Genomic DNA, 24,745 nt, shown 5'->3' with positions numbered 1-24,745 from the left:
CAATTTCTCCGTCTTGTGATATTGTGGAAAAAGCTTAGAGTCAGGCTGACCTGACCAGCTCTACCATTTACAACTTGAGCCAAATTTTATAACCACTTAGAGCCTCCGTTTTCTTACCTGTGAAATGGATAATGCTTATCTCCTAGAGAAAGGATTTAATGACCTGATTGCTTGATTGATTGATTTTGGCTACACCGGTGGCATGCAAAGTTCACAGGCTAGGGATCAATCCCATACCAGAGCAGTGACTCAAGCCACTGCACTGAAAATACCAAATCCTTAATGCACTGAGCCACCAGGGAACTCCGACCTGATTTAATTTTTAAAATATTGCTTAAAGATCCAGAAAACACTAGGTACTGCATAAATATCAATTCCGTGTCTCAGTCTAGAACCCTACAACTTGCATTGCCTCATTACATCCACATGTGCTGATGATGGAGCAAAAAAAGAATATTCTATCCTTTTTCTGCTATTTTATCCTGGTTGCCCGATATCCTCAAAAACTAGATATTTTAAGACTTCCTGCAATCTTACTTTTAAGGTTTTTCAATGCTAGGTGTTAGCTATTTAATCACATATCTGACCTCTGTGGATTAAAGTGGAATGCTTATATGGGGAAAGGGGTATGTTTGGTTATTGTAACTATACCTATTTATACCTCCAGCCCTGTGCCAGCAGCCTCAGAATACCTGAGCTGGAAGACAAGGGAAAGTGGTAGTGAGTGGGGTTTAAAAATAACTCAGCACTGGAGCCATCTCTACAAGAAGGAGACCAGCCCCTAATTGGCTCCAAGGTATATTTATGGGTACCTCTGTGGTCAGTAGTATTTATGCTGTCACTTCTTTGTTGACAAATAAGATAGAAGAAATTGAGTGTGTGCCAACTCCATTGCCTACAGTTTCAAAGTCTTCCATTAATTCTTCCAGTAGTTGTTTCTAGATATCTTCCTCCTTAGGATAAGCTCTAAAAGTCTGGGCCTATCATGATCAGACAGCTGTCAGATCTTTACTGTCTCCCATTTCACTGCAGTGTGGAAAAGATAGTGGGTTGAGGTGGCTCATGTTAATTCTTTCCAATGTCCATAGCACCATTTTTAAAAAAACCCCTTCTCCAAAGGGAAGCCAGATGGAGCTCTAGGCTTAGAAGATGGCTTTGCACGGAGGCCAGAGGGGGCCTGAGAGCTATCCTCAAACCTAGGATAGGTCAGAAAAGGAACAAAGCTTCAAAGGTGGCCATTCCTGTCTGCCACCACTGTTGGGGATTCTGCTGATTGACTAGGTTCACAAAAGAGAGTATGGAGTTCTGGGCTTGTCAATCCTAGAGCTCTGACTGCTTAAGGAGCAGAAGTAAGGAGCTTAAGGAAGAGGGAAGATAAAAAAATTAATTCTTTTATTAAGAAGTCCCAATGGGCTGTGCTGTGACAGGTTTACCACACTGAAGCAGTGATGAGCTAGGCGTGGGTTGTGAATTTTAAAGCAGAGTATGAATCTTTAAGAGTTTAACAAAATTATACCCTGAAAAAAATTCCAAAATCAAATGGTTTAGGCCTTGAGCCAGGGACTTTCTTGGAAATTCATATCAATTCAATTCTGTTTAAGCCAGTGGGTCTCCACCACAGAAGATTTTTTTCCCCCAGGGGACATTTTTGCAATATCTGGAGACATTTTTGGTATCACATTTAGGGGGAGGGTACTGCTGGCATCTAGTGAAGGAAGACCAGGGATGCTGATAAACATCCTACAGTGTACAGGACAACCCCCTACAACAAGACATTTTTCAGTCAGTAATATAGAAGAAATCCTGTGTTAAACACACATAAATGAGGAATACACAAATGAATAAAAGCTACTCTCAAAGAGTTTATATCCAGGTAGGTGGGTGGTTGGAATGAGAGAGGAATGGGAAAATGTGGGTGGGTAAAATAAGATGTTAGAGACCAGGCAGAGAAGGAAACTCAGAAACCTCTAAGGAGTGCTCCCCTCTGCATTGATCTGTCACCTCTAAATTAGAGAGGAAAGTGTGAGGGAGAGATATAATACAAGAAGGGCTTTGGGGGCCCTTTACTTTCAGGATGTAGCAGAAAATATAAAGATTGTGGATCCAGGCAGACTTGGCTGACACCAGCACAGCCTGAGTGGGTTGAGGTGGGACAAAAGAAAAGCTTTCTGGGGAGTTTCCGATGTGGTCCAGTAGAAATGAACACAGCTAGTATACATGAGGATGCAGTTTTGATCCCTGGCCTTGTTCAGTTCAGTGGGTTAAGGATCAGGCATTCTGTGCCTGTGGCGTAGGCTGGCAGCTGCAGTTCCAATTCGACACCTAGCCTGGTGCCGCCTTAAAAAGAAAAAAGAAAGAAAGAAAGTCTTTCTGGAGGAGGAGATGATGACTAAATGGACTAAATAGAATCTTTAGGGAAGAATAGAAGTTAACTCAGAGCAGAGTTTCCTCCACTAAAAAATACACTGACACCAGATAGTATCCTTGGGAACTGCGAGGAGTAATTAATCTCTGAGAGTCCTGGTTTCCTTATCAGTAATATTGGATCAGTGAAGACAACCTATCAGATATGATATATCTGGAAAGTGTCCAGTGCACAGTGTGGCAGTTCAACAGTCTCCCCAATTCCACCCATTCCCATCTGGCTGCTTGTTTGGAGCTTTTATTACGATCACAGACTGCCTACATATTTACCATGTTTACTATAAGTTGCTTTTTTTTTTTTTTTTTGGCTGTGCCAGCGGCATGTGGAAGTTCCCCCGCCAGGGATCGGACCTGGCCACAAGAGTGTCAATGTTGGATCTTTAACCGCTAGGCCACCAGGGAATTCCTGTAAACTGCTTTTCATGTAAATATCAGAGTTGGCAAACCACACAGCCTCATTTGCCACAGGAAATACTGAGCCCCTAGCAGGGATCTTAGAATGAAGGAAAGGACTGAGGAGAAAGGGGCGGGGGGGCTTGCTCTCCAATCAACATTTACTCCCTAGCTCACTCCATGAGAAAGGTATCCTCGTTCAGAGCAGAGAAAGCAGTTTGGCCAGGAGTAGCCCAGATGGGAACCAGCAATTTCAGTGAAAAAAAAAACGTCCCACTGCATCCCTCAACTCCAAGTCTTCCAGCCATGCCCTCTCTTCTAACTGGAGAGTGGGATGAGTTCTCCTCAGATATCTCAGCTTCCTAAGAGGGAGAGTCCCTAGTTTCTTGCAGTGTTTGGCCACCCGGAGGTGCCATCCCTTCCCTTCGATTGAAGCGGGATTTGGGACGTATTCCGGAGCCGGGATTTCGGGGCAGAGGTCTGCGGCTGGGGAAACCGAGACTGCAGTGAAGCTGGAGGCGGAGACTAGAGCTCCTCGAAAAGGTCGCTATTTAGGAGCGGGTGAGTGCTGAGGAACACCGAGTGAGAACGGAGTTAACCAGCTAAGGCTCAAGGCCCGGAAGGTGGAGGTGGAGCCGAGAGCCGACCCAGGAGTGTCAAACTCCCACACCAGCAATGCTGCAGGACTGGGCAAAAAGGGGGGGAACAAATCCCTTGAATGAGCCCCCACCTCCTCCAAGTCGCGCACGGAGCGGTGTAACAGCCAATCAAACTGAGGGGCGGGGCTGCGAAGAGGGGCCTCAACCAATAGCTGTGGAGGGGGCGGGACCTGGCTCCCGGCGCGCGGCGGCTGCGGGGTCGCCCCGGGCAGAGAGCGGCCAGCGGCTGAGGGGAGCCGCTGACAAGAGCTGCATGGAGGACCCTGCGGCGCCCGGGGCCGGGAGCCCGCCGGCCAACGGCAACGGCGTTGGCAACGGCAGCGGCAAAGGGAAGCCGGTGGCGCCTAAGGGCCGGGAGGCGTTCAGAAGCCAGCGGCGGGAGTCAGAGGTGAGAGCCCGGAGAGCTTCGGTTGGGGCCGGGAGACTGCCGGTGCGGGAAGCGGCGGCTGAGGTGCTTCGGCCCCGGCCTCCTCCCCTGCGCGCCCCCCCGCTGCCCCTCCCAGGGGGCCCCTGCCGAGTCCTCCGCCGCCTGGACTCCGGTCTCTGCAGTCCTGACCCCTCTCCGCCCGCCTCCTACGCGGGTCTGGGGCTTTCTAGCCCTCTGGCCTCCCCTCTGGGGGCCCGAAGACATAGCGCGATCTCCAGCGTCCCAGATACTTTCAAATATTTACCTACTTAATCGCTGCAGCCCCCTGAAGCGGCAATTCGTATCGCGATTTTCGGAGGAGGGAACGGGCGCGGAAAGGTGAAGTGACTGGCCGGAGCGGTGCGAGGCCCGAGCTCTCCGCAGCAGTGAAGAGGGACCAGCGTGCGGGCAGCCGCCCTCCCACCCCTAGGTTCCCCGAGCTGATCCTTCCCCTTCCCTCCACCCCCCACCTTGGACTGGCTTTTCACCAACTTCAGGACCCCTCCCCATAGGGGTTCAGGATACACGAGTCAGGTGGGGAGTGCTGGAGCGAGTGGAGGACCAGCCAGGATACAAACCCACAGATAAGAATGTGAATAGTCCCTCTTCTTAAAAGAAATCCTAATTAGGAGGATTTAGCATCACTCCCTCCACCCCCTCATCCAGCCAGTTTCCATCAACTAGGCAAGAGTAGAATTAGATCTGAGCATGGGATCAGGAGAATAGACCACAAAAAGATCTGTAGACATCATCTGGGTTAGCCCTTTCTTTTCCAGAAGTGAGAGACAGAAGTAACTTGTCGAAGATCATACATCTGGCATAGTGGCCAGGATTATCAGGCTTTGGGTTCAGTCAGACCAGGTTTTGAGGTTTTGAATCCCAGCCCTGTCATTTATTGTCTGTGTGACTTTTGGCCAAGTTACAAACCTCTCTGTGCTCCAGTTTCTTCATCTCTGCAATGAGGTTAACGTTATCTACCTCAGAAAGTTATGATAAACTCAAAAAGAGATAATTAAATGTGAAATATTTTAGTCAGTGCGGGCACAGTGTATGTAGTTGGTTAGTACATAGTAGCTCTTGGTTCTGTAGTTTCATCATCAAGGGACAGAGCTGGGACTAGAAGCCAGGTCTTAGGCATCCCAGTCTGTGGTTTACCATTTGAAAGGTATTTCAGTTCCAAAGGGATTTCATGTATGCTCTCCATTTTGATACAGACAAGTAGAAATCATCCCATTAAAAAAAAAAAAAAAAAAAAAAAAGAGAGAGAGAGAGAGAAATGAAGGATGCGAAAAGACTGGCCCAAAGTCATACCACCTTTCAGAGGTAGAGCTCAGCCCTCTTGTCATGCTAGATCACATCACCTCCCCATGCTTTACTTCCAATCTGGCTTTTTAGGATACCCTGTGCCTCCTTCCCCAAAGAGACATTGATCTTGCTCAAATTATTTCTTTTTTGAGGGGGGAGTGAGTCTTTTATTAATTCAACAATTATCGAGTCCTTTCTATAGGCCCAGCACTGTTTTAGGTGCTAGGGATACAGCAGTAAACCAGAAAAGGTCTTTGCCCCATGGCACTAACATCTAGTGGGGTTGGAGAGACAATGTGGGAGTGAATGAAATAATTTTGGAATGATATGTTCTATTGGGGGAGAGGGATTCGAACTCCTCTTGAACCAAGGGGCCTTTTTCCTACCTATCAAGTCTTCCTTTGGGAAAGGCTCTGAGAGTACTTTACTCTTGCCATCGAGTTCAGTAGCCAGGACTCAGAGCTTTCCACCTGCACCGCAGTTTACTTCCTGGCTGTCTGCAGCTGCACTTTGCATGCTTGGAAAGGGACAACTGCAGTGCTCTCCATCTGAGCTCATTGCCTGCCCAAAGGCTGGCTGGAAACACTAGCTTTCCACCTTCCACTGCAGCAGAAGAGCTGCTCTTAGCTGTCAGTACATCCCCTATCTCCACAACACCCAGGTGCCAGACTCTTGGCTCGACCCTCTCAGATAGAGGACGATTCGCTTTTCCTTCCCTCCTCCCTTTTGCATTCCTATGGAAGACAATCCTGAGGGAGATGATTTTCTTTCCCCTCTGGGGCGTCTAAAGAATTACTGCAAGAGAATTACTGTTGGCAATTACAAGTCAAGAGAGCCTCCTTGTACATCACCGTGTTTATAGGAACACTGTTGACCTACTCTCTCCCAGCAACCTACTGTATGGACATCTTTACTTTAGAGGAAGCTAGAGAATAATTGTTTGCTTAATTAAAAGATTCTTAACCTAATCAAAGGGTTTCACCTCAGGTCTCTTGGTTCCCAAAGTCCTCGACAAAACTGATTTGTGGCAAAATGAGGAAAATTCAGGGCATTAAGGCAAGTTTTTTCATAAAATGTAGTTCTATACATTAAATTTAAAGGGTGTATATAATTTAAAATGAGGTTTTTCAAACTGTAGAGGATAACCAGTGAATTGAGACCAACATTTTAAATTTTTTATTTTTTACTTTTTTTAGGGCCGCACTTGGACCATATGGAAGTTCTCAGGCTAGAGGTCAAATCAGAGCTGCAGCTGCCAGTTTACACCACAGGCACAGCAACGCCAGATCTGAACTGTGTCTGCGACCTACACCACAGCTCTTGGCCACACGGGATCCTTAACCCTCTGAGAAAGGCTAAGGATCAAACCTGCATCCTCATGGATCCTAGTTGGGTTTGTTTCCACTGAGCCACAATGGGAACTCTGAGACCAACATTTTTTAGAATAATAAATACTAGTGTGTCACATACAGTAATGGTAAATATTATTTTGTTAAACTTTTGTTCCAGTTTTTTTGTTTTGTTTTGTTTTGTTGAGTTGTTGCTGTTTCTTTTTTTTGGCCATGGCAGCAGCTTGATGCAGGATCTCAGATCCCAGACCAGGGATTGAACCTGAGCTGTGGTGGTGAAAGCACTGAGTTCTAACCACATCTCACCAGAGAACTCCCATTGTTGCAGTTTTCTGTGTGTGTTGGGACATGATGTAACATTGACTTATATTTTGACTTATGGTTCAAAAGTTCTGAAAAACACTGATTTTAATTTTATCTTTTATTCTAATATTATATCCTTTCCATTTGGAGGATATTAAACTTTTTTCTAATATAATACATTTTGTTTTTGTTTTCTTTTTTGGCTGCCCTGCTCAGCATATGGAGTTCCCAGGGCAGGGACTGAATCTGAGCTGGAGTTGTTATCTATGCCATAACTGCAGCACCACCTTAACCCTTAACCCACTATGCTGGGCCAAGGATCATATTCATGTCGCTGCGACTGCGGAGACACCATCGAACCCATTTTGCCACAGCGAGAACTCTCATATTTTTAAAAAGGTTTTTAAAGTCTCTATTTAGCAGAATAAAATGTCAACAACCTCATGTCATTCCCAATGCTACTCCTTTTTTTTCTTGCTGGTCTCTGTAATCCAGAAGTTTGGAACTCTTTGCTATAGTGGATTTAAACATGATTCACTTTGCTGGCACTGTGGGTTTGGGGAACAATTTGTCATGTACAAAGAGCCATACAAATAGTCATAAGGTGTGATGCATTAATTCCCTTCATAAGAATCTGTTCTTAAGAAAGATCCTAATTGTGAAAAAAAAAAAAAAAACCTTGTAAGTGTATTACTGCTTCATGTATATAGTAAAAAAAAATTAAAAATAAATATCCAACAATAGAGAATTGGTTAAGTAAACCAACAGGTATCCAGCTGTCCACTTAGCTATTTAAAGTGAGTCATAGTAATATGAGAAATGCTTTCGTAATATAATATTAAAATTATAAGTAAGTAAAATTCTGAATAACCACCTACAATGGTGCTTTTCCTTTGTTTTTTCTGGGGCTTTTTGGGTTTTTTGGGGGCATACCCACAGTACGCAGAAGTTCCTGGGCCAAGGATCAAATCTGTGCTGTAGCAGTGACAGTGAGGATCCTTAACCCGCTGTGCCACATGGGAACTCCTAAGTGCTTTTCCTATATTAATTCGTTTAGTCCTTACAATGACCCTATTAATTGTCCTCATTTTACAGATGAGAAACATAAGTATGTCATTTTCCAACAACTCCCTGATACCAGTTCAGTTCTGACACTACCTGTAGTTAGCATAGACCCCACAAGCGAAGGGCTCAGTCCTATAAGACTGCCCCCACTTTAGATGCCAGCCATCTGGGGTCCCCAGGCTACCTGCCTGGCCAACTACAGATTCAAGGGTTACCATGACTATCCCCCTCAGGTTCAATAAGTTGCTAGAGCAACTCAACTCAAAAAAGTGCTATGCTTATTATGATTTTATTTGTAGAGGATACAACTCAGGAACTGCCAATGAAGAGAGGCATAAGACAAGGAATTGCAGTGGGGTGGTGCAGAATTTCCATGCCCTCTCTGGGGCATTACCCTTCTAGTACATTGATGTGCCCAAATGCTTTAGGATTTTTATTTGTAGTTTCATGACCTGGTGGGCATGGTTGGTTAAACCATTGGCCACTTGATTGAACTCAGTATCTAGCCTCCTCCCTTCCCTGGAAGCCCTCCTTTGAAACTCTCACTGTGAGTAACCTCGTTAGCATAAATAAACTCAGATTTGTTTGACAGGAGCTCCTTGTGAACAACAGACGTTCCTATGGCTCAGGAAATTCCAAAAGTTTTAGGAGCTCTATGCCAGAAAGGGAGGTAAGGAGGCAAGGACCAAATATAATTTTTATAATACACTGAGGTGCAAAGAGGTTAAGTAATTTGTTCAAGATATGTGTCAGAACATGTGACAAAAGTTGAGATTCAAAAAAAAATTTTTTTTTTTTTTTTTTTTTTTGCTTTTTAGGGCCACACTCACGGCATATGGAGGTTCCCAGGTTAGGGGTCAAATTGGAGCTACAGCTGCCAACCTACGCCACAGCCACAGCAATGCAGGATCTGAGCCACAACTTCGAGCTACACCACAGTTCATAGCAACACTGGATCCTTAACCCATGAGCGAGGCCAGGGATTGAACCCACACCCTCATGATTCCTAGTGGATTCGTTTCCACTGCGCCACAACAGAAACTCCGAGATTCAAAAATTTTTTAATTCATATGTATTATTACATACTGGTAGGAAATACCCCACAATATTTACAGAGGTTGGTGGTAGGATTATATTAAAAATACTTTTAAGGACTTCTCTGATGGCCTAGTGTTTTTAAGGTCCTTGTGTTTTTACTGCTGTGGCTCTGGTCACTGCTGTGGTGCAGGGTCAATTCCTGGCCTGGAACTTCTACATGCTGAGGATGTGGTAAAAAAGAAAAAGAGAGAATATCTATTTCAGATATTTAAGAAAAAAACCTTTTGGAGTTCCCATCGTGGCGCAGTGGTTAACGAATCAGACTAGGAACCATGAGGTTGCAGGTTCAATCCCTGGCCTTGCTCAGTGAGTCGATGATCCGGTGTTGCCGTAAGCTGCAGTGTGGGTTGCAGACGCGGCTCGGATCCTGTGTTGCTATGGCTGTGGCGTAGGCCGGCGGCTACAGCTTCGATTAGACCCCTAGCCTGGGAACCTCCATATGCGAGGGAGTGGCCCTAGAAAAGGCAAAAAGACAAACAAACAAACAAACAAAAAAACCTTTTAAAATGGATTATAGGAGTTCCCGTTGTGGCGCAGTGAAAATGAACACGACTAGGAACCAAGAGGTTGCAGGTTCAATCCCTGGCCTCTCTCAGTGGATTGAGGATCCAGCATTACCACGATCTGTGGTATCGGTCTCAGATGCAGCTCGGATCTAGTGTTGCTGTGGCTGTGGCTTAGGCTGGCAGCTGTAGCTCCAATTAGACCCCTAGCCTGAGAACCTCCATGTGCCATGGGTTCGGCCCTGAAAAGCAAAACAAATAAAAAAATAATAAATAAATAAATAAAAATTAAATGGATTATAAATTTATACATACAACATTATAGGAATCTAGCATTTAATACAACTTGAAGTTGAAATGCTACTTTATTTGACAGTCCTAAAGTTGTGGAATATTGGAGCTGAAGGACCTCTTTTTATATATGGGAACTATGATCCACAGAATGAGATCATACAAAATCATATAATGGGTTCGTGACAGAGCTCAAGGCAGAATCCAGTTTGTCATCTTGTTTTTCTGGAGGTCAGATAAATGTTCTTCTGGTATGGGTTTATGTAGATCAGCTATGGGCACAGATTGTAGCTTTCATATCTGTTCATGATTCTGACCCTTTACCCAGAGTTTCTGATTCTGTGTAGGACTCTTCAGGCCAGCTCTACACTGAGCCTCTAATTTTGGCTTGGAGGAGAGTACTTCTTGGATGAAAGGCCCAGGTGGGACTCTCCTAGTTGTCTCCTTGATCTAACTTTGGCCTTCAAGAGAGGAAGACGATGAAATGAGGGTATAGTCTCCTTTTGTCAACCCTTTTCCCAAGTTACCACAATGATTTCTTCATTACAGGGCTCTGTGGACTGCCCCACCCTGGAATTTGAATATGGAGATGCAGATGGGCATGCAGCAGAGTTGTCAGGTATGAGAGAGATGGGTCTGTGGAGTGGAAGGATGGCCAGGAGGAGAGGGAAGGTGCCTGTCATCTCCCCTGGCAGCTCGTCTGTTCTCAGTAAATGGCTGTAGAACAGAGACCCTTCTGCACATTCCCTCTTCTCTCCACCTTCCACTGGTAAATCTCTCTCTGTGCTTTCACATTTCTCTCCGTGGCTATTGTTCCCTTGGCTATGATATTCTCCATTCTTTCATTCTCTTATTCTTTTCTACTCACCCATCTTCTCTTTCGATGTACTCTCAAATCCTCTCTCTCTCCACCTTCTCCTTTCTTTCTCTTCCCATATTTACCCATATCTTTGTGTGCCCCCTTCTTTCTGCCACCCTCTCCATCTCTTTGCCAGTCCATCTCTTCTCCCTTTCTCTTCTTCCATCTTGCCCTCTTCTCCCAATACCTGTCCCTATTGAAATGTCAGCAATGTCAGGAGAAAAACTCCATAGACAACGGGCCAGCTGAACAAGGCTGGACATGTCATCTATATCTATCACAGTGGAGCTCTGCTTGGATGTTTCTGAGCTGGGGCTAAGTGATTCCACTCTTCTTTCAGTGCTGGGCTGCAACTCTCTGTCTGGATTTGTAGCTTAGACTAAATGGCATCTCCTCACATTAAGGGCCTCCATGTTACACGTGCCATGAATGCCAGGTATTAATAAATGAGCTTTGGGTGGAAGTCGTGTGAAGGGTAAATACCATGTTCCATGGAATTGACACTTCAGACATGCTTTTTCAGAGAAAAGAGACAAACACTTTAAAAGACGTTCTTGTGGATAAGCATAGGGAATAAATTCTGTGATGAATGACAGAAATAGAGAACTAAGTTTAATAACCAACAAAGGATTAGAATCCAGAATATGAATACACAGAGAAATGAACAACCCAATAGCTACAATAGAGAAATGGTCAAAGAATATGAATAGGAATTCACAGAATAGCAAACCATATAGTCAATAAATATATGAAAAGATGTTCAATTACATTAGTAAATGGGGAAGAGCAAATTAAAATGATGAAATATTGGATTTCTCTGGTGGCTCAGCAGGTTAAGGATCCAGCATTGTCACTGCTGTGATACAGGTTCGACCCCTAGCCCAGGAACTTTGGCATCCCTCAGGTGTAGCCAAAAAAAAAAGATGAGATATTATTCAACAATCATCAGACGCAAAATTTATAAGCCTGGGATTGGTGAGGGCACAAATAAATGAGTATTTTTTATACAGTGCTTGGCATGAGGGAACAAAGTGTAAAATTAGAAAGTAGTTTGATCATATCTAGCACAGTTGAATTCACACTATTATGAGCCGACAACTCTAGATGTATACTTTAAAGAAATGCTTGGGCCCAAGAAAACACAAAGATGTGAACAATTGAAATAGATTACTGGGGGGAATGGGTAAACTGTGTATATCAACATATTAAGCTACTATATAGTCATTAAAGTAACTGATCTATATCAATAGCTTCAATATCAATATTAAAAACGTAATGTTGGGGGGAAAGAAACAGTGACAAAATAATTTATACATGCATCAAAAAACTGCATAGGAGTTCCCATCATGGCTCAGCGGAAACAAATCTGACTAGCATCCATGAGGACGAAGGTTCGATCCCTGGCCTTGCTCAGTTGGTTAAGGATCCACCGTTGCCTTGAGCTGTGGTATAGGTTGCAGACATGGCTTGGATCTGGTGTTGCTGTGGCTGTGGTGTGGCCAGTGCGTATAGCTCCGATTTGACCCCTAGCCTGGAAACCTCCATATGCCGCAGGTGCAGCCAAAAAAAAAAAAAAAAAAAAAAACACCTGCATAAACACACAAATCTAAAAGATGTTTTTAGGAGTCCTCTTATGGGGCAGCAGGTTAAGGACCTGGTGTTGTCTCTGCAGTGGCATCGGTTTGAACCCCAGCCTGGTGGTGTGAGTTAAGGATCCGTGTTGCTGCAGCTATGGTATAGATCACAGCTAAGGTTCAGATTCCATCCCTACTTGAGAACTGCCATATGCCACCAATGCAGCCAAAAAATAAATAAATGAATCAATAAAAATAAAAGCTATTTAGTGTCAGTTAAGTGAGTGGATGTGTTTATCACACTGTTTTTCATGTAAAACTGGAAAAAAAACAATGTTTGAACTTACCTGGTGGCTCAGAGGGTTAAGGATCTGGCATTGTCACTGCTGTGGCTCAGGTCGCTGCTGTGGCACAAGTTTGATCCCTGGCCCCAAAATTTCCAGATGCTGTAGACATGTCCAAAAAAGAAAAAAGAAACTTTTTTTTTTGGTCTTTTATGGCCGCATCTGTGGCATTTGGAGGTTCCCAGGCTAGGGGTTGGAGCTGTAGCCGCTGGCCTACACACAGTCACAGCAACGCCAGATCTGAGCCACGTCTGCAACCTACACCACAGCCTCGGCAACGCTGGATCCTTAACCCACTGAGCGAGGCCTGGGATTGCACTCACGTCCTCATGGATCCTAGTCGGGTTTGTTAACTGCTGAGCCACGACAGGAACTCCCCAGAAAAAGAAACTATTGAAAGACATAATAAAAATTCTTCTAAGAAAAAATAATTTATACAATATGGTACTGCTTGGATAAACACTTTTAAAACAGAACAGGAGTTCCTGTCGTGGCGCAGTGGTTAACGAATCTGACTAGGAACCATGAGGTTGCGGGTTCGGTCCCTGCCCTTGCTCAGTGGGTTAACGATCCGGCGTTGCCGTGAGCTGTGGTGTAGGTCGCAGACGCGGCTCGGATCCCGCGTTGCTGTGGCTCTGGCGTAGGCCGGTGGCTACAGCTCCGATTAGACCCCTAGCCAGGGAACCTCCATATGCCGCGGGAGCGGCCCAAAGAAATAGCAAAAAGCCAAAAAGCCAAAAAAAAAAAAAAAAAAAAAAAAGTCCTGGGCTCTCAGACAAGCTGTTTCTTAACTGTTAGGCACCTGGCTGGAATGTAAGTGAATTTCTGTTGCTTTTTAAATTATCTGTGACCGTTAAATTTCCAGCAAGAGTCTTAGCTGAGGAACAGAGTTTTGAGGAAGTCTTTCTCTCACCTATTGACTTGATGACTTCACTTTTCCATCTCCTTAAGATGACAGTACTGGTATAATGCTGCGGAGTGTGTGTGCGTAAGAAAGGGCATTTTTATTTCTCATAAGCTCTCTACATTTTGTGTTGAGAGTGCTGTCAGTGAGGGTAGATTTTCCTGGGCACAGGCAGCCTGTCAGCAGTCAAAGCTGCTTCTGCACGGTTTGATGCTGCCCCTGCCTGTGTGGCCGTGAGCAGGAACCTAAACTTCTATAACCTTCAAGGAAACTTATCAGGGAGAAAATGAACTGGCTCCAGCCCCAAAGAGCCATCTAATACATGCTCTCCAGCCCTCACCCTGGCTCCTTGAATGGCGCAAGGAGCTTGTCTCTAAATTTCACGAGTTGTGTTGCCCTCCTTTCTCCCTGGAGACAGGATAGTGCCAGTCTGAGCTGACAAGCAGAAAGGGCTGCAGCCCTCAGAAACAGGAGTGATGACATTAAGCCCTCTCTATTCCAACCCTCCTCCTGGCCCTCACCAAATATCGAAGCCTGCCTTCTCTGCCAGAGCGGCCAGCTGGCAGGAGGAGGACAGGTTTGATGGTTTAATCACCCAGGGACACAAAGGCCTATTTTTAACTGCTCCAAAAAGGAGGAAGCTGGCTCTGGATTGAATTGGACACAGGAATGTGTTGGAAGCTTTAGTTCTTTCATGCCTCTTTCTCTCCCCCAGGCCCCTTCTATAAGGATCTGCTAAATGTTTGTGACTCTGTCCTATCTCTCCTGCCGCAGAACTGTATAGCTACACTGAAAACCCGGAATTCACCACTAACAGGAGGTGCTTTGAAGAAGATTTCAAGACCCAAGGTGATTGCAGATCTGTATTCATAGAGCTCTGCTCTTCCCCTCCATGATATCCCAGCTTAATCCAGAAAAAGCTTAAAATAAAGTGTGATCCTTCTTCATCCTCTCATTAACCATATAACTTTATCCCTTCTTGCATGCGGAACACAAAATTCCCTGTATCTCAAGTGGAGAGGTCACAGCATGGAAGCAAGAGAAGCCTGAGCTGGGTCCCTTTCCCTGACATCAAGGATCTAAGAGAGCAGAGGGATGGGGGGCTGGGGGCTGGACTGGTGCCCTGCTGCCTATCACCCTGTGCCCAGCCTAGTCCTTGAACCTCAGTGTTCAACCCCTCTCTTCAACTCTGCCCCATTCCAAATAGCATCTAGTAATAATTTCATATGCCCTCACTGCGATCCACTCAGGCTTCCATTTCCTTACTCAGCGGCAATTCAATTTTCAACTCAAAAAATGCATGGTGAGTACCTCTTTTGTGCCAGAGATGCAGGAGGCAAGGATGAAGATGAATTTACAGAGATCATAGTCAGATAGTTTAGGGGAGATGTGTAGGTCACAAAACTAGCTGAGGCCAGGGGGCAAATGGGAAGTGTTGTTAGAGGGAAAAAAGTACAAAATATCTTGGGAGACAGAGCTTCTGGCTAGAGCATTAGTAGGAAAGAGGTAATTTTGTCTTGAAACTGTAATGATGAATAGGAATTGGATAAATAGGGAAACAGAGGGAACTCCTTGAGGAAAGGCAGAGAGATAGAACAGCATAGGCTGGGCTGGAGATTAGGGAGATGGAGGGGTTGTGGAGGAAGATGAAGCTATAGAGTGGGTTCGGGCCAGAACATTTGGGTTTTTTCCTTTTTTACCCCTTATTTGTTCTCAGCTAAATAAGGAAGGATTTTAAGAAAAGAATTTGTTGGGAGCTAAGGTCAAAGGTGGATGTGCTATCAGGAACCTTTCCAGGAAGGGAGGCAACAGCTGATACTAGATCTGTATGGCCTTCTGTCCCCAGTGCAGGGTAAAGAGTGGCTGGAGTTGGAGGAAGATGCCCAGAAGGCCTATGTGATGGGGCTCCTGGACCGCCTGGAGGTGGTCAGTAGGGAGCGGCGACTAAAGGTGGCCCGGGCTGTTCTCTACCTGGCCCAAGGTGAGTAGCCACCTTTGCCAAGTTGAGAAGGGTGGAGACTAGGGAGAGAAATGGTGTTATCAGGACTAGGATGAGGCAAGCCATGCTGGGAAAACAAGGTCCCTGCCTTTCAAAGACAGATCTTGTCATGTGCTAGGAGTTAGCTTGTGCTTGTGTGGAAGATGAGGAGATGGTGGTAGGCACTGTTCTGCATCCTTTCAGATTGGCATTTATCTTTCCAGGCATGCCAGGATTTATTATAGTGTTCATTTTCTGCCTTGACCTGGGCTATAATCGTGTGTGGAAACTAGCAAGAGGGTCAGTGTAGCCAGAGCTGACAGTTTGCTACCAGCTGAGCGTGGAGGCTTCTTTCATCAGCTGTGGCCTGGCTCTGACACTGAGGGGAGGCAGGGTGGGCGTCACAAATTTACACATGGACTCTCTGCATTGTTTTTCATTGGCATTTAGAAGATTCAAGCCAGCATAGCAGCAGGAATGGATGCTGTAATTTGGAGATGCTCAGAACTCAGTGAGATTAACTGAGGAAAGTTTCCCAGAAGAGACCTGTTAGCCAGATGTTGGAAGAGAAACGAGGTAGCCTAGCTGGAGTAGTAAGCCCTGAGATCATAAATAAGAGGACTATTGGCAGAACCAGCTAGCTGGGAGCTAAAAGACTAAAAGAGGAGTTCCCGAAGTGGCTCAGCAGTTGAAAAACCCGACCAGCATCCATGAAGACGAGGGTTTGATTCCTGGCCTCTCTCAGTGGGTTAAGGATCTGGAATTGTGAGCTGTGGTGTAGGTCACAGATGTGGCTAGGATCCCATGTTGCTATGGCTGTGGTGTAGGCGGGCAACCATAGCTCCGATTGGACCCCTAGCCTGGGAACCTCCATATGCTGTGGGTGCAGCCCTTAAAAAAGAAAAAAAATGTAAAAGAAACTCATAAATGGAGAGGAAGGAAGGTGAACATCTGGTAAAGGGAAGACTGTAGCAAACAAGGAAGTGCCCAACCAGGTTTCCAGGTCTGGTGCTCTGGCCAACTTCTAGCTGCCAGCACCTGTAGCTTTTTGCCTGAGGGCTTTCTGTGCCCCCCAATCCAGCAGCACTCATCAATGGCTGCCAGCAGTTCATGGAGGAATAGCCCAACTACCTCACCCCTCTTTGTGGGATGATTCTGAGTCATGTGTTTTACACTGTTTTCCAGAGCTTTCCCCCACTTGGGATGGAGCTCCTGGCTGCCTTCTCTTCCCTAGCTCATTTCCCCACTTCTCTGCTGATGGCTCCTGGGATCAGCTCCCAAATAAACTACTTGCACTTGAATCCTTATCTCTGGATCTGCTTCTCAGGGAACCTGAACTTAAGACAGGCTTGTGATGACCACATTGGACCTAACCCTGGAGACTGCTGCTCCTCTCCCCTGCCTCATTCCAGGAAGTTCTGGGGGCCCTTGTCCTCCCTTTGGCAGCCTAGTATTAAGATCATGGGGCAGGGGGGAAAGAACTGGGATAACCCCTCCTCCTCAACCCCTGTGGCACTGTCTGGTCCTTTAGGCACTTTTGGGGAATGTGATTCAGAGGTCGATGTGCTACACTGGTCCAGGTACAACTGCTTCCTGCTCTATCAGATGGGGACCTTCTCGACCTTCCTGGAGCTGCTCCACATGGAAATAGAGTGAGAGCCTGAGGGGAGGGCTGGCAGCCCCCTTCCCTGAAGGGTGCCTCATCTCCCATACTGGTTCCCTCCCTATAGAGACCTCTGTGGAAGCTCACTGACAGTTCCCCTCCATCCAGCCATGCTCAAAGGATATTCTGTCCTCTTCCCTGAGCTTCAGCCCTGCTTACAGCTTCAATTCTGGGCTTCACGGGCCTATCCTGGATTGCATTTTTATCCAAACGTCTTCTCACCTCAGCCTAACTCTGGAATCCAGGAAGGCATCATCCATATAAGAACATGACCCAAGAGGGACAGGAGCAACTCCTGTTACCGCGCCCAATTCTTTCCCTCGTGGGCTGTAGCTGTGGAGGTGGCCTTATCTGCTGCTGCCACCATAGTGACCCTTCATTTTGCGCATGTCTATTACCTAGGAGTTTGAGGTGGGTGAAATCTGTTTATTTTTCACCAAGTGTTGCTTAGCATCTATTTTGCATCCAGCACTACTAGACAGGGCAGGGATTGTGAGAGGACTGAATATCAGAGACCCTGCCCTCGCTGGTCTTCACCACATGGAAGGGTTCACTGAGGTAGCAGAAGTATTCCATGGACTCCTTTACTTTAGACCACTTTCTTTATAGCTGCATAGCCAGGGAATGACAGGTACTCATGTTTGTGTATACGATAAATGTGGAACACAGGGAGTAAAGAGGCCTTGTGGGTTCCCGTTTTCTCCCTCGTCCCTGTGGCAGCAACAGCCAGGCCTGCAGCAGTGCTCTTCGGAAACCAGCCATCTCCATTGCCGACAGCACAGAGCTCCGGTGAGTGGGGCCGGCCGTGGGCCTGGAACAGGGAGGGCATGGTTAGCAAGGGTTACCTTTGCCCAAATTTCACACCCACTCAGACCACTAGAAGTTGCTAATTCCACTGGGTTGGGCCCCCACAGAGACCACCCCGAGGCAGGTTGGGAACTGCCTTGGGAACCTGTTGTGACTCTTCTGTAACCCTAGGGTGCTGCTGAGTGTCATGTACCTAATGGTGGAAAATATCCGCCTGGAGCGCGAGACAGACTCCTGCGGGTGGAGGACCGCCCGGGAGACCTTCCGCACGGAATTGAGTAAGAAGTGGCACGTGAGGTGCTTGTGGTGGAGAGGAAGCATAGCATCTGCCTAGGAGAGACACAGCTTTTTTTCTTCTTCTTCTTCTTCCTTTTTTTTTTTTTTTTTTTTTTAAAGAATTTAAATCCCAAAATTCCCGCTGTGGTGCAATGGGTTAAGGATCTGGCTTTGCCACAGCTGTGGCATAGGTTGCAGCTCTGATTTAGATTTAGTCCCTGGCCCAGGAACTCCCAAAAAAAAAGAATAAAAAAAGAGAATTAACATCCCTTCTTTTAGGACAGGGATACTTTGTGGCTAGCATGAGGGCCTGACTTGATTGCCCTGTGTCTATGAGCTAGGACCAGTCATATGTCTTCCCTGTGCCTTGGTTTTCTGGGTTATAAATGGGAATAGTCATCCCTCTCCCATTCCATCATCAGTCCCACATGAAAAAAATGAGTTGATGGAGTTCCCTGGTGGCTCAGCTGGTTAAGGAAGTAGCATTTTCACTGCTGTGGCACGGATTTGATCCCTGGCCTGAGAATTTCCACATGCCATAGGCATGGCCAAAAAAAAAAAAAAAAGAGTTGACTTACCTTGAAAATATAAGTTGGTGTTATCATCAGACAGGGATAAGATATGAAGACCTGCAGGATTTTTAAAAATAAATTCATCGATGTGGGAAACTGAGTTGTGATCTACAAAATGCACTGAGCCCTTCAGCCAGAAAGCAGCAACTTTATTATTGATACTTCTAGTTTGACATGCACCCTCAAGCTTTGGGAACTATGCCATTTTAGCGCCATGGCCTCCCCTAGCCTGCCCGTTAGGGGACTCTTTCTGGGGGCTCTCTAAGCCTCCTTCTAAGGATCAGGTACTCATATTCTTTGGGGGAGGTGAGTGCCTTCCTCCGTGTGTCCAGAAACAGTATTACAGGGACGGGGTTTCAGCTGCCTCATCCTCACTTTCTCTCTTGCCTCTCTCCACACCCCCACCCCAGGCTTCTCCATGCATAATGAGGAGCCTTTTGCCCTTCTGCTTTTCTCCATGGTTACCAAGTTCTGCAGTGGCCTGGCTCCCCACTTCCCCATAAAGAAGGTCCTGCTTCTGCTCTGGAAAGTAGTTATGGTGAGTGGATGACTCTCCCTCTCGCCTCTCATCAGATCAGCAGTGCCCTCTGTCACCTCAGTTTCTTCTCTGATTCCAGGAGGCTGGAGCTAGGCAGAACAGGGCAGCTGTTAGCTAGTGGAGGGGCAATAATGCTGTCCTAGAGAAATCAGGTGTTACCTGTTTCTGCTGGACTTATGGGAGGTGCCACTTTTTTTTTAATTTAATGATTTTTTTCCATTATAGCTGATTTACAGTGTTCTGTCAATTTTTTACTGTACAACGAGGCGACCCAGTCACACATATGTATATACATTCTTTTTTCTCACAGTATCATGCTCCATCATAAGTGACTAGATATATTCCCAGCAGGATCTCATTGCTTAACCATTCCAAAGGCAATAGTTTGCATCTATTAACCCCAAGCTCCCAGTCCATCCCACTCCCTCCCCCTCCCCCTTGGCAACCACAAGTCTGATCTCCATGTCCATGATTTTCTTTTCTGTAGAAAGGTTCATTTGTGCCATGTATTGGGTTCCAGATATAAGTGATATTATATAGTATTTGTCTTTCTCTTTATGACTTACTTCACTTAGTATGAAAGTATCTAGTTCTATCCATGTTGCTGCAAATGGCATTATTTTGTTCTTTTTTATGGCTGAGTTGTATTCCATTGTGTATATATACAACAGTCTTCTTAATCCATTCATCTGTCGATGGACATCTAGGTTGTTTCCGTGTCTTGGCTATTGCAAATAGTGCTGCAGTGAACACATGGGTGCATGTGTCTTTTTCAAGGAAAGTTTTGTCCAGGTATATGCCCAAGAGTAGGATTGCTGGGTCATATGGTAGTTCTATATATAGTGTTTCTAAGGTACCTCCATAGTGGTTGTACCAGTTTACATTCCCACCAACAGTGCAAGAGGGTTCCCTTTTCTCCACACCCCCTCCAGCATTTGTTATCTGTGGACTTATTAATGATGGCCATTCTGACTGGTGTGAGCTGGTATCTCATAGTAGTTTTGATTTGCATTGCTCTAATGATCAGTGATGTTGAGCATTTTTTCATGTGCTTGGTGGTCATTTGTATATCTTCTTTGGAGAAATGTCTATTCAGGTCTTTTGCCCATTTTTCCATTGGATTGTTGGCTTTTTTTTTTTTTTTTTTTTTTTTTTTGCTATTGAGTTGTATAAGTTGTGTGTATATTTTAGAGATTAAGCCCTTGTCAGTTGTATCATTTGAAAGTATTTTCCCCCATTCTGTAGGTTGTCTTTTTGTTTTCTTTTTGGTTTCCTTTGCTGTGCAAAAGCTTGTCAGTTTGATTAGGTCCCATTGGTTTATTTCTGCTTTTATTTCTGTTGCCTTTGGAGACTGACCTGAGAAAACATTTGTAAGATTGATGTCAGAGAATGTTTTGCCTATGTTCTCTTTTAGGAGTTTGATAGTGTCTTGTCTTACATTGAGTCTTTAAGCCAGAGTTCCCGTCATGGCTCAGCAGTTAATGAACTCGACTAGCATGCATGAGGACACGGGTTCCATCCCTGGCCTCGCTCAGTGGGTTAAGGATCTGGTGAGCTATGGTGAAGGTCGCATACACAGCTCTGATCCTGTGTTGCTGTGGCTCTGGTATAGGCTGGTGGCTATAGCTCTGATTGGACCCTTAGGCTGGGAACTTCCATATGCCATGGGTGTGGCCCTAAAAAGACAAGAAAAGACAACAACAAAAAGCCTTTAAGCCATTTTGAGTTTATTTTTGTGCATGGTATAAGGATGTGTTCCAGTTTCATTGAGTTACATGTGGCTGTACAGTTTTCCCAGCACCGCTTGCTGAAAAGACTGTCTTTTTCCCATTTTATATTCTTGCCTCCTTTATCAAAGATTGACTGTAGGTGTCTGGGTTTATTTCTGGGTTCTGTATTCTATTCCTTTGGTCTGTATGTCTGTTTTGGCACCAGTACCACACTGTCTTGATTACTATGGCTTTGTAATATTGCCTGAAGTCTGGGAGAGGTATGCCTCCTGCTTGGTATTTGTTCCTCAGGATTGCTTTGGCAATTCTGGGTCTTTTGTGGTTCCATATAAATTTTTGTATTGTTTGTTCTAGTTCTGTGAAAAATGTCATGGGTAATTTGATAGGGATTGCATTGAATCTGTAGATTGCTTTGGGTAGTATGGACATTTTTACAATAATTTTTCCAACCCAGGAGCATGGAATATCTTTCCATTTCACTGAATCCTCTTTATTTCTTGGATTACTGTTTTATAGTTCTCAGCATGTGTCTTTCACCTCCTTGGTCAGGTTTATCCCCAGGTATTTGATTTTTTTGGGTGCAATTTTAATAGGTATTGTATTTTTGTATTCCTTTTCTACTATTTCATTGTTAGTATACAGAAATGCAATTGATTTCTGAATGTTAATCTTATATCCTGCTACTTTGTTGAGTTTGTTGATCAGTTCTAGTAGTTTTGGGGTTGAGTCCACAGGATTTTCCATATATAGTGTCATGTCATCTGCATACAGTGACAATTTCACCTCTTTCAATTTGGATACCTTTTATTTCTTTTGTTTGTCTGATTGCTGTGGCTAGTTCTTCCAGTACTATGTTGAATAAAAGTGGTGAGAATGGGCATCCTTGTCTTGTTCCAGATTTTAGCAGGAAGGCTTTCAGGAAGTGCCACTTTTTAAGTTGAGGTGTCACTGCACTTTCCCCTGATAGAGCTGATGTGTCGCAGAAAGAAAACTGGACAAGAGTTGGGAGGTCTGGCCTCCCACTGATACTGAGGAACCTCGGGCAACTCTCTGTGCCTCAGTTTCTCTAGCTATAAAATGTAGGATTTAGGGAGTTCCCACTGTGGCTCGGCAGTAATGCACCCTCTGAGGATGTGGGTTCAATCCCTGGCCTCACTCAGTGGGTTAAGGATCCGGCATTGCCATGAGCTGTGGTGTAGGTTGCAGATGAGATTTGGATCTGAAGTTGCTGTGGCTGTGGCGTAGGATTGCAGCTGCAGCTCTGATCGACCCTTAGCCTGGGAACCTCCATATGCCACAGGCGTGGCCTAAAAAGCAAACAAAAAGTAGGATTTAGTGCCTGCCCTCCCTCCAGTTAAATAGAGAATTTGCTTTAAAAAGTCCTCATTAGTGTGTGGTGGCAGTTTTGTTACTAATTATTCAACCCGATCCTTCATCTCTGGCCTCCACCCCACAGGACTGGCTTAACAACACATAGAGGCACTGCCTGTTAACTATATGACTACAGAGGAAATTGAGTGACTCTGGGGGTTATATATGTGTCTGCATGTGCTCCTTAAAAAGGGTTGCAGTTTCCTGGAGTCCCCCAGTCGTCCCGCTCCTAGTTTCTGGTTATGTTTCCAGTGTAGGTCAGTAAATAATGCTTTATTCTGACCTCTGAGCTCTGAGGGATAGTAACCACCTCTGAGACAGGATAATACCCATTTTTTGCCTCTTCCTATCTTATCTCTTCCTAATTAAGGAGAAGGAGTGAGGGGACTGAAGGTTGTGGCTCCTCTTCTCCATCCATGCTTCCTTGACCTTGCTTTCTCTGACTTCCCTTCCTTCTCTTCTCTGCCCCTTTCCTGTTTACCCCTTAGTTTACTCTTGGTGGATTTGAGCATCTGCAAGCTCTCAAAGTACAGAAGCGGGCAGAACTGGGCCTGCCTCCACTGGCTGAGGACAGTATCCAGGTGGTGAAGAGCATGCGTGCTGCATCCCCGCCCTCTTACACTCTCGACCTGGGGGAGTCTCAGCTGGCACCACCACCCTCCAAACTGCGAGGTCGCCGTGGTTCTCGAAGGGTATGAATTAAAGTAGACAGTAGGGTTGTGACACTGGCTGGCCAAAAATCAAGATTCTAAGCAAGCAGTGCTGGATGTAGTAGAAAAGAACAGTAAATGACACATAACCTGCCCCTATTTGCTCTGAGACCAACCTGAAACCTTACTCTGGTCTCTATCCCCCAGCCCTGACAGGTTCCTGGGCTATCAAGATGTAATACTGTGATAGCACACCATAGATTCACGTCTTGCTACAGGGTCATTGGCCTGGACCTCAGGGCCTGGAGTTCCCTAGCATCCTGAACAGCAGTTAGGGTATAATCCTGGGCATAGGTACCTGAGTGTGGGTGAGGCGCTTTATCATTTTCTCAGTAGCAAGAAGATTTACTCTGAGCCAGACATGCTCTTTACTGGCCTTGAAACCAGAGGCTTACATTTTCAAGATGACTGATTAGGGTTCTAGATATAATGTGCATCTCTGGAAAAGTCACAATGACAAGTTGCTCTGAGACCTGATTGTGCTCTGATGAATTCACTTGCCTGATCTACCTGAGTTCAGCAGCTACCAGTGACAGGCCCAGACAGTCAGACTCAGTAATCTAGTCTATATTATCTGCAATGTGATTTTTTTTAACCTTTATTTTTTGTTTTATAAAGTAGAGCTTACTCATTGTAAAAAATTTAGAACAAATATAAAAATGTGAAGAAGGGAGAAAAAAAAAGTCACCCACAATCTTAACAACCAGAGGCAGTCACTGTTCACTTTTTGGCCTATTTCTGTCCAATCTTTTTTTTCTCTGTGACAAGATTTAAAATTCCAAACTCGCTTCCCTCTGCCTAGCAGCAAGCTTCTGTCCTCCTCTTCCTCAGTCAGCCAGCTGGTGTGTGCTTACAGAAGGCAAACTAATTGAATGTTCACCTAAGTAGAGCATAATTAGGACGGAAAGTACTGGCAAAAAAAAAAAAAAGATATCAGTGCTTTCTGAAAGCTAAGTAACTGTGACTTTGAGATTATCCATGCTCTGTTTCCCAGCCATTGGTGTGGTTGCCTGAGAGCTGCTTGTCCTGGAATTGGGCCTGGTGGGGACAGTAGGGTTGCAATGAGAAGGGAATGTTGTCACTAGAGGTGGGTTCTTACTCCATGTTCCCTGAAGTCTAGCAGCCTGCGGAGGGGGTGGTCTCAGACAAGGATGTCCAGGTGAGATCTCTGTACACCTTCCCTCTCTCCTTCTGCCCTTCCTTGCCCTCCTGCCCCACCCCAGCAACTCCTTACTAAGCAGGACAGCTTGGACATCTACAACGAAAGAGATCTCTTTAAGACTGAGGAACCAGCCGCAGAAGAGGAAGAGGAGTCCGCCGGTGATGGAGAACGAACCTTGGATGGAGAGTTAGACTTGCTAGAGCAGGACCCTCTAGTACCACCTCCACCTTCACAGGCACCCCTCTCTGCTGAGCGAGTGACCTTTCCCAAGGGTCTACCCTGGGCCCCAAAGGTCAGGTAAGTTTGATATCACCAGGGACCCTGAGCTTTGGGGTGTCAGTAACTGAAGGCCCAGGGTGGAGTCAAGGCTCAATAACCTGGCTGGGGAGTTCCCGTTGTGGCTCAGTGGTTAATGAATCCGACTAGGAACCATGAGGTTGCAGGATCGATCCCTGGCCTCG

The 24,745-nt window shown here is 45.5% G+C and overlaps 1 protein-coding gene across 4 annotated transcripts in view; it reads left to right on the top strand.

The window, feature by feature from the left end:
• The window catches only part of STRIP2 (striatin interacting protein 2), a 46,625-nt gene continuing 25,541 nt past the window's right edge, over positions 3,662–24,745 (top strand). Inside the window, exons 1-11 of one of the 4 annotated variants that reach the window (XM_021078826.1) lie at positions 3,663–3,864; positions 10,346–10,415; positions 14,252–14,326; positions 14,748–14,780; positions 15,324–15,458; positions 16,987–17,107; positions 17,845–17,907; positions 18,097–18,203; positions 19,184–19,311; positions 22,901–23,104; positions 24,346–24,581. In XM_021078826.1, the coding sequence (XP_020934485.1) occupies positions 3,730–3,864; positions 10,346–10,415; positions 14,252–14,326; positions 14,748–14,780; positions 15,324–15,458; positions 16,987–17,107; positions 17,845–17,907; positions 18,097–18,203; positions 19,184–19,311; positions 22,901–23,104; positions 24,346–24,581 (1,307 nt within the window). In that variant the 5' untranslated portion in view covers positions 3,663–3,729. Of the gene's footprint in view, positions 3,865–10,345; positions 10,416–14,251; positions 14,327–14,747; positions 14,781–15,323; positions 15,459–16,986; positions 17,108–17,838; positions 17,908–18,096; positions 18,204–19,183; positions 19,312–22,900; positions 23,105–24,345; positions 24,582–24,745 lie in introns of all 4 variants that reach the window. The other 3 variants (XM_013990815.2, XM_003134694.6, XM_013990816.2) reach the window with 3 other exon arrangements.

This window comes from Sus scrofa, chromosome 18 (genome assembly GCF_000003025.6).
Source record: "Sus scrofa isolate TJ Tabasco breed Duroc chromosome 18, Sscrofa11.1, whole genome shotgun sequence".
NCBI lineage: Eukaryota > Metazoa > Chordata > Mammalia > Artiodactyla > Suidae > Sus > Sus scrofa.
Note: the sequence above shows the minus strand (reverse complement) of the source record. Positions and strands in the feature narration are given on the sequence as shown.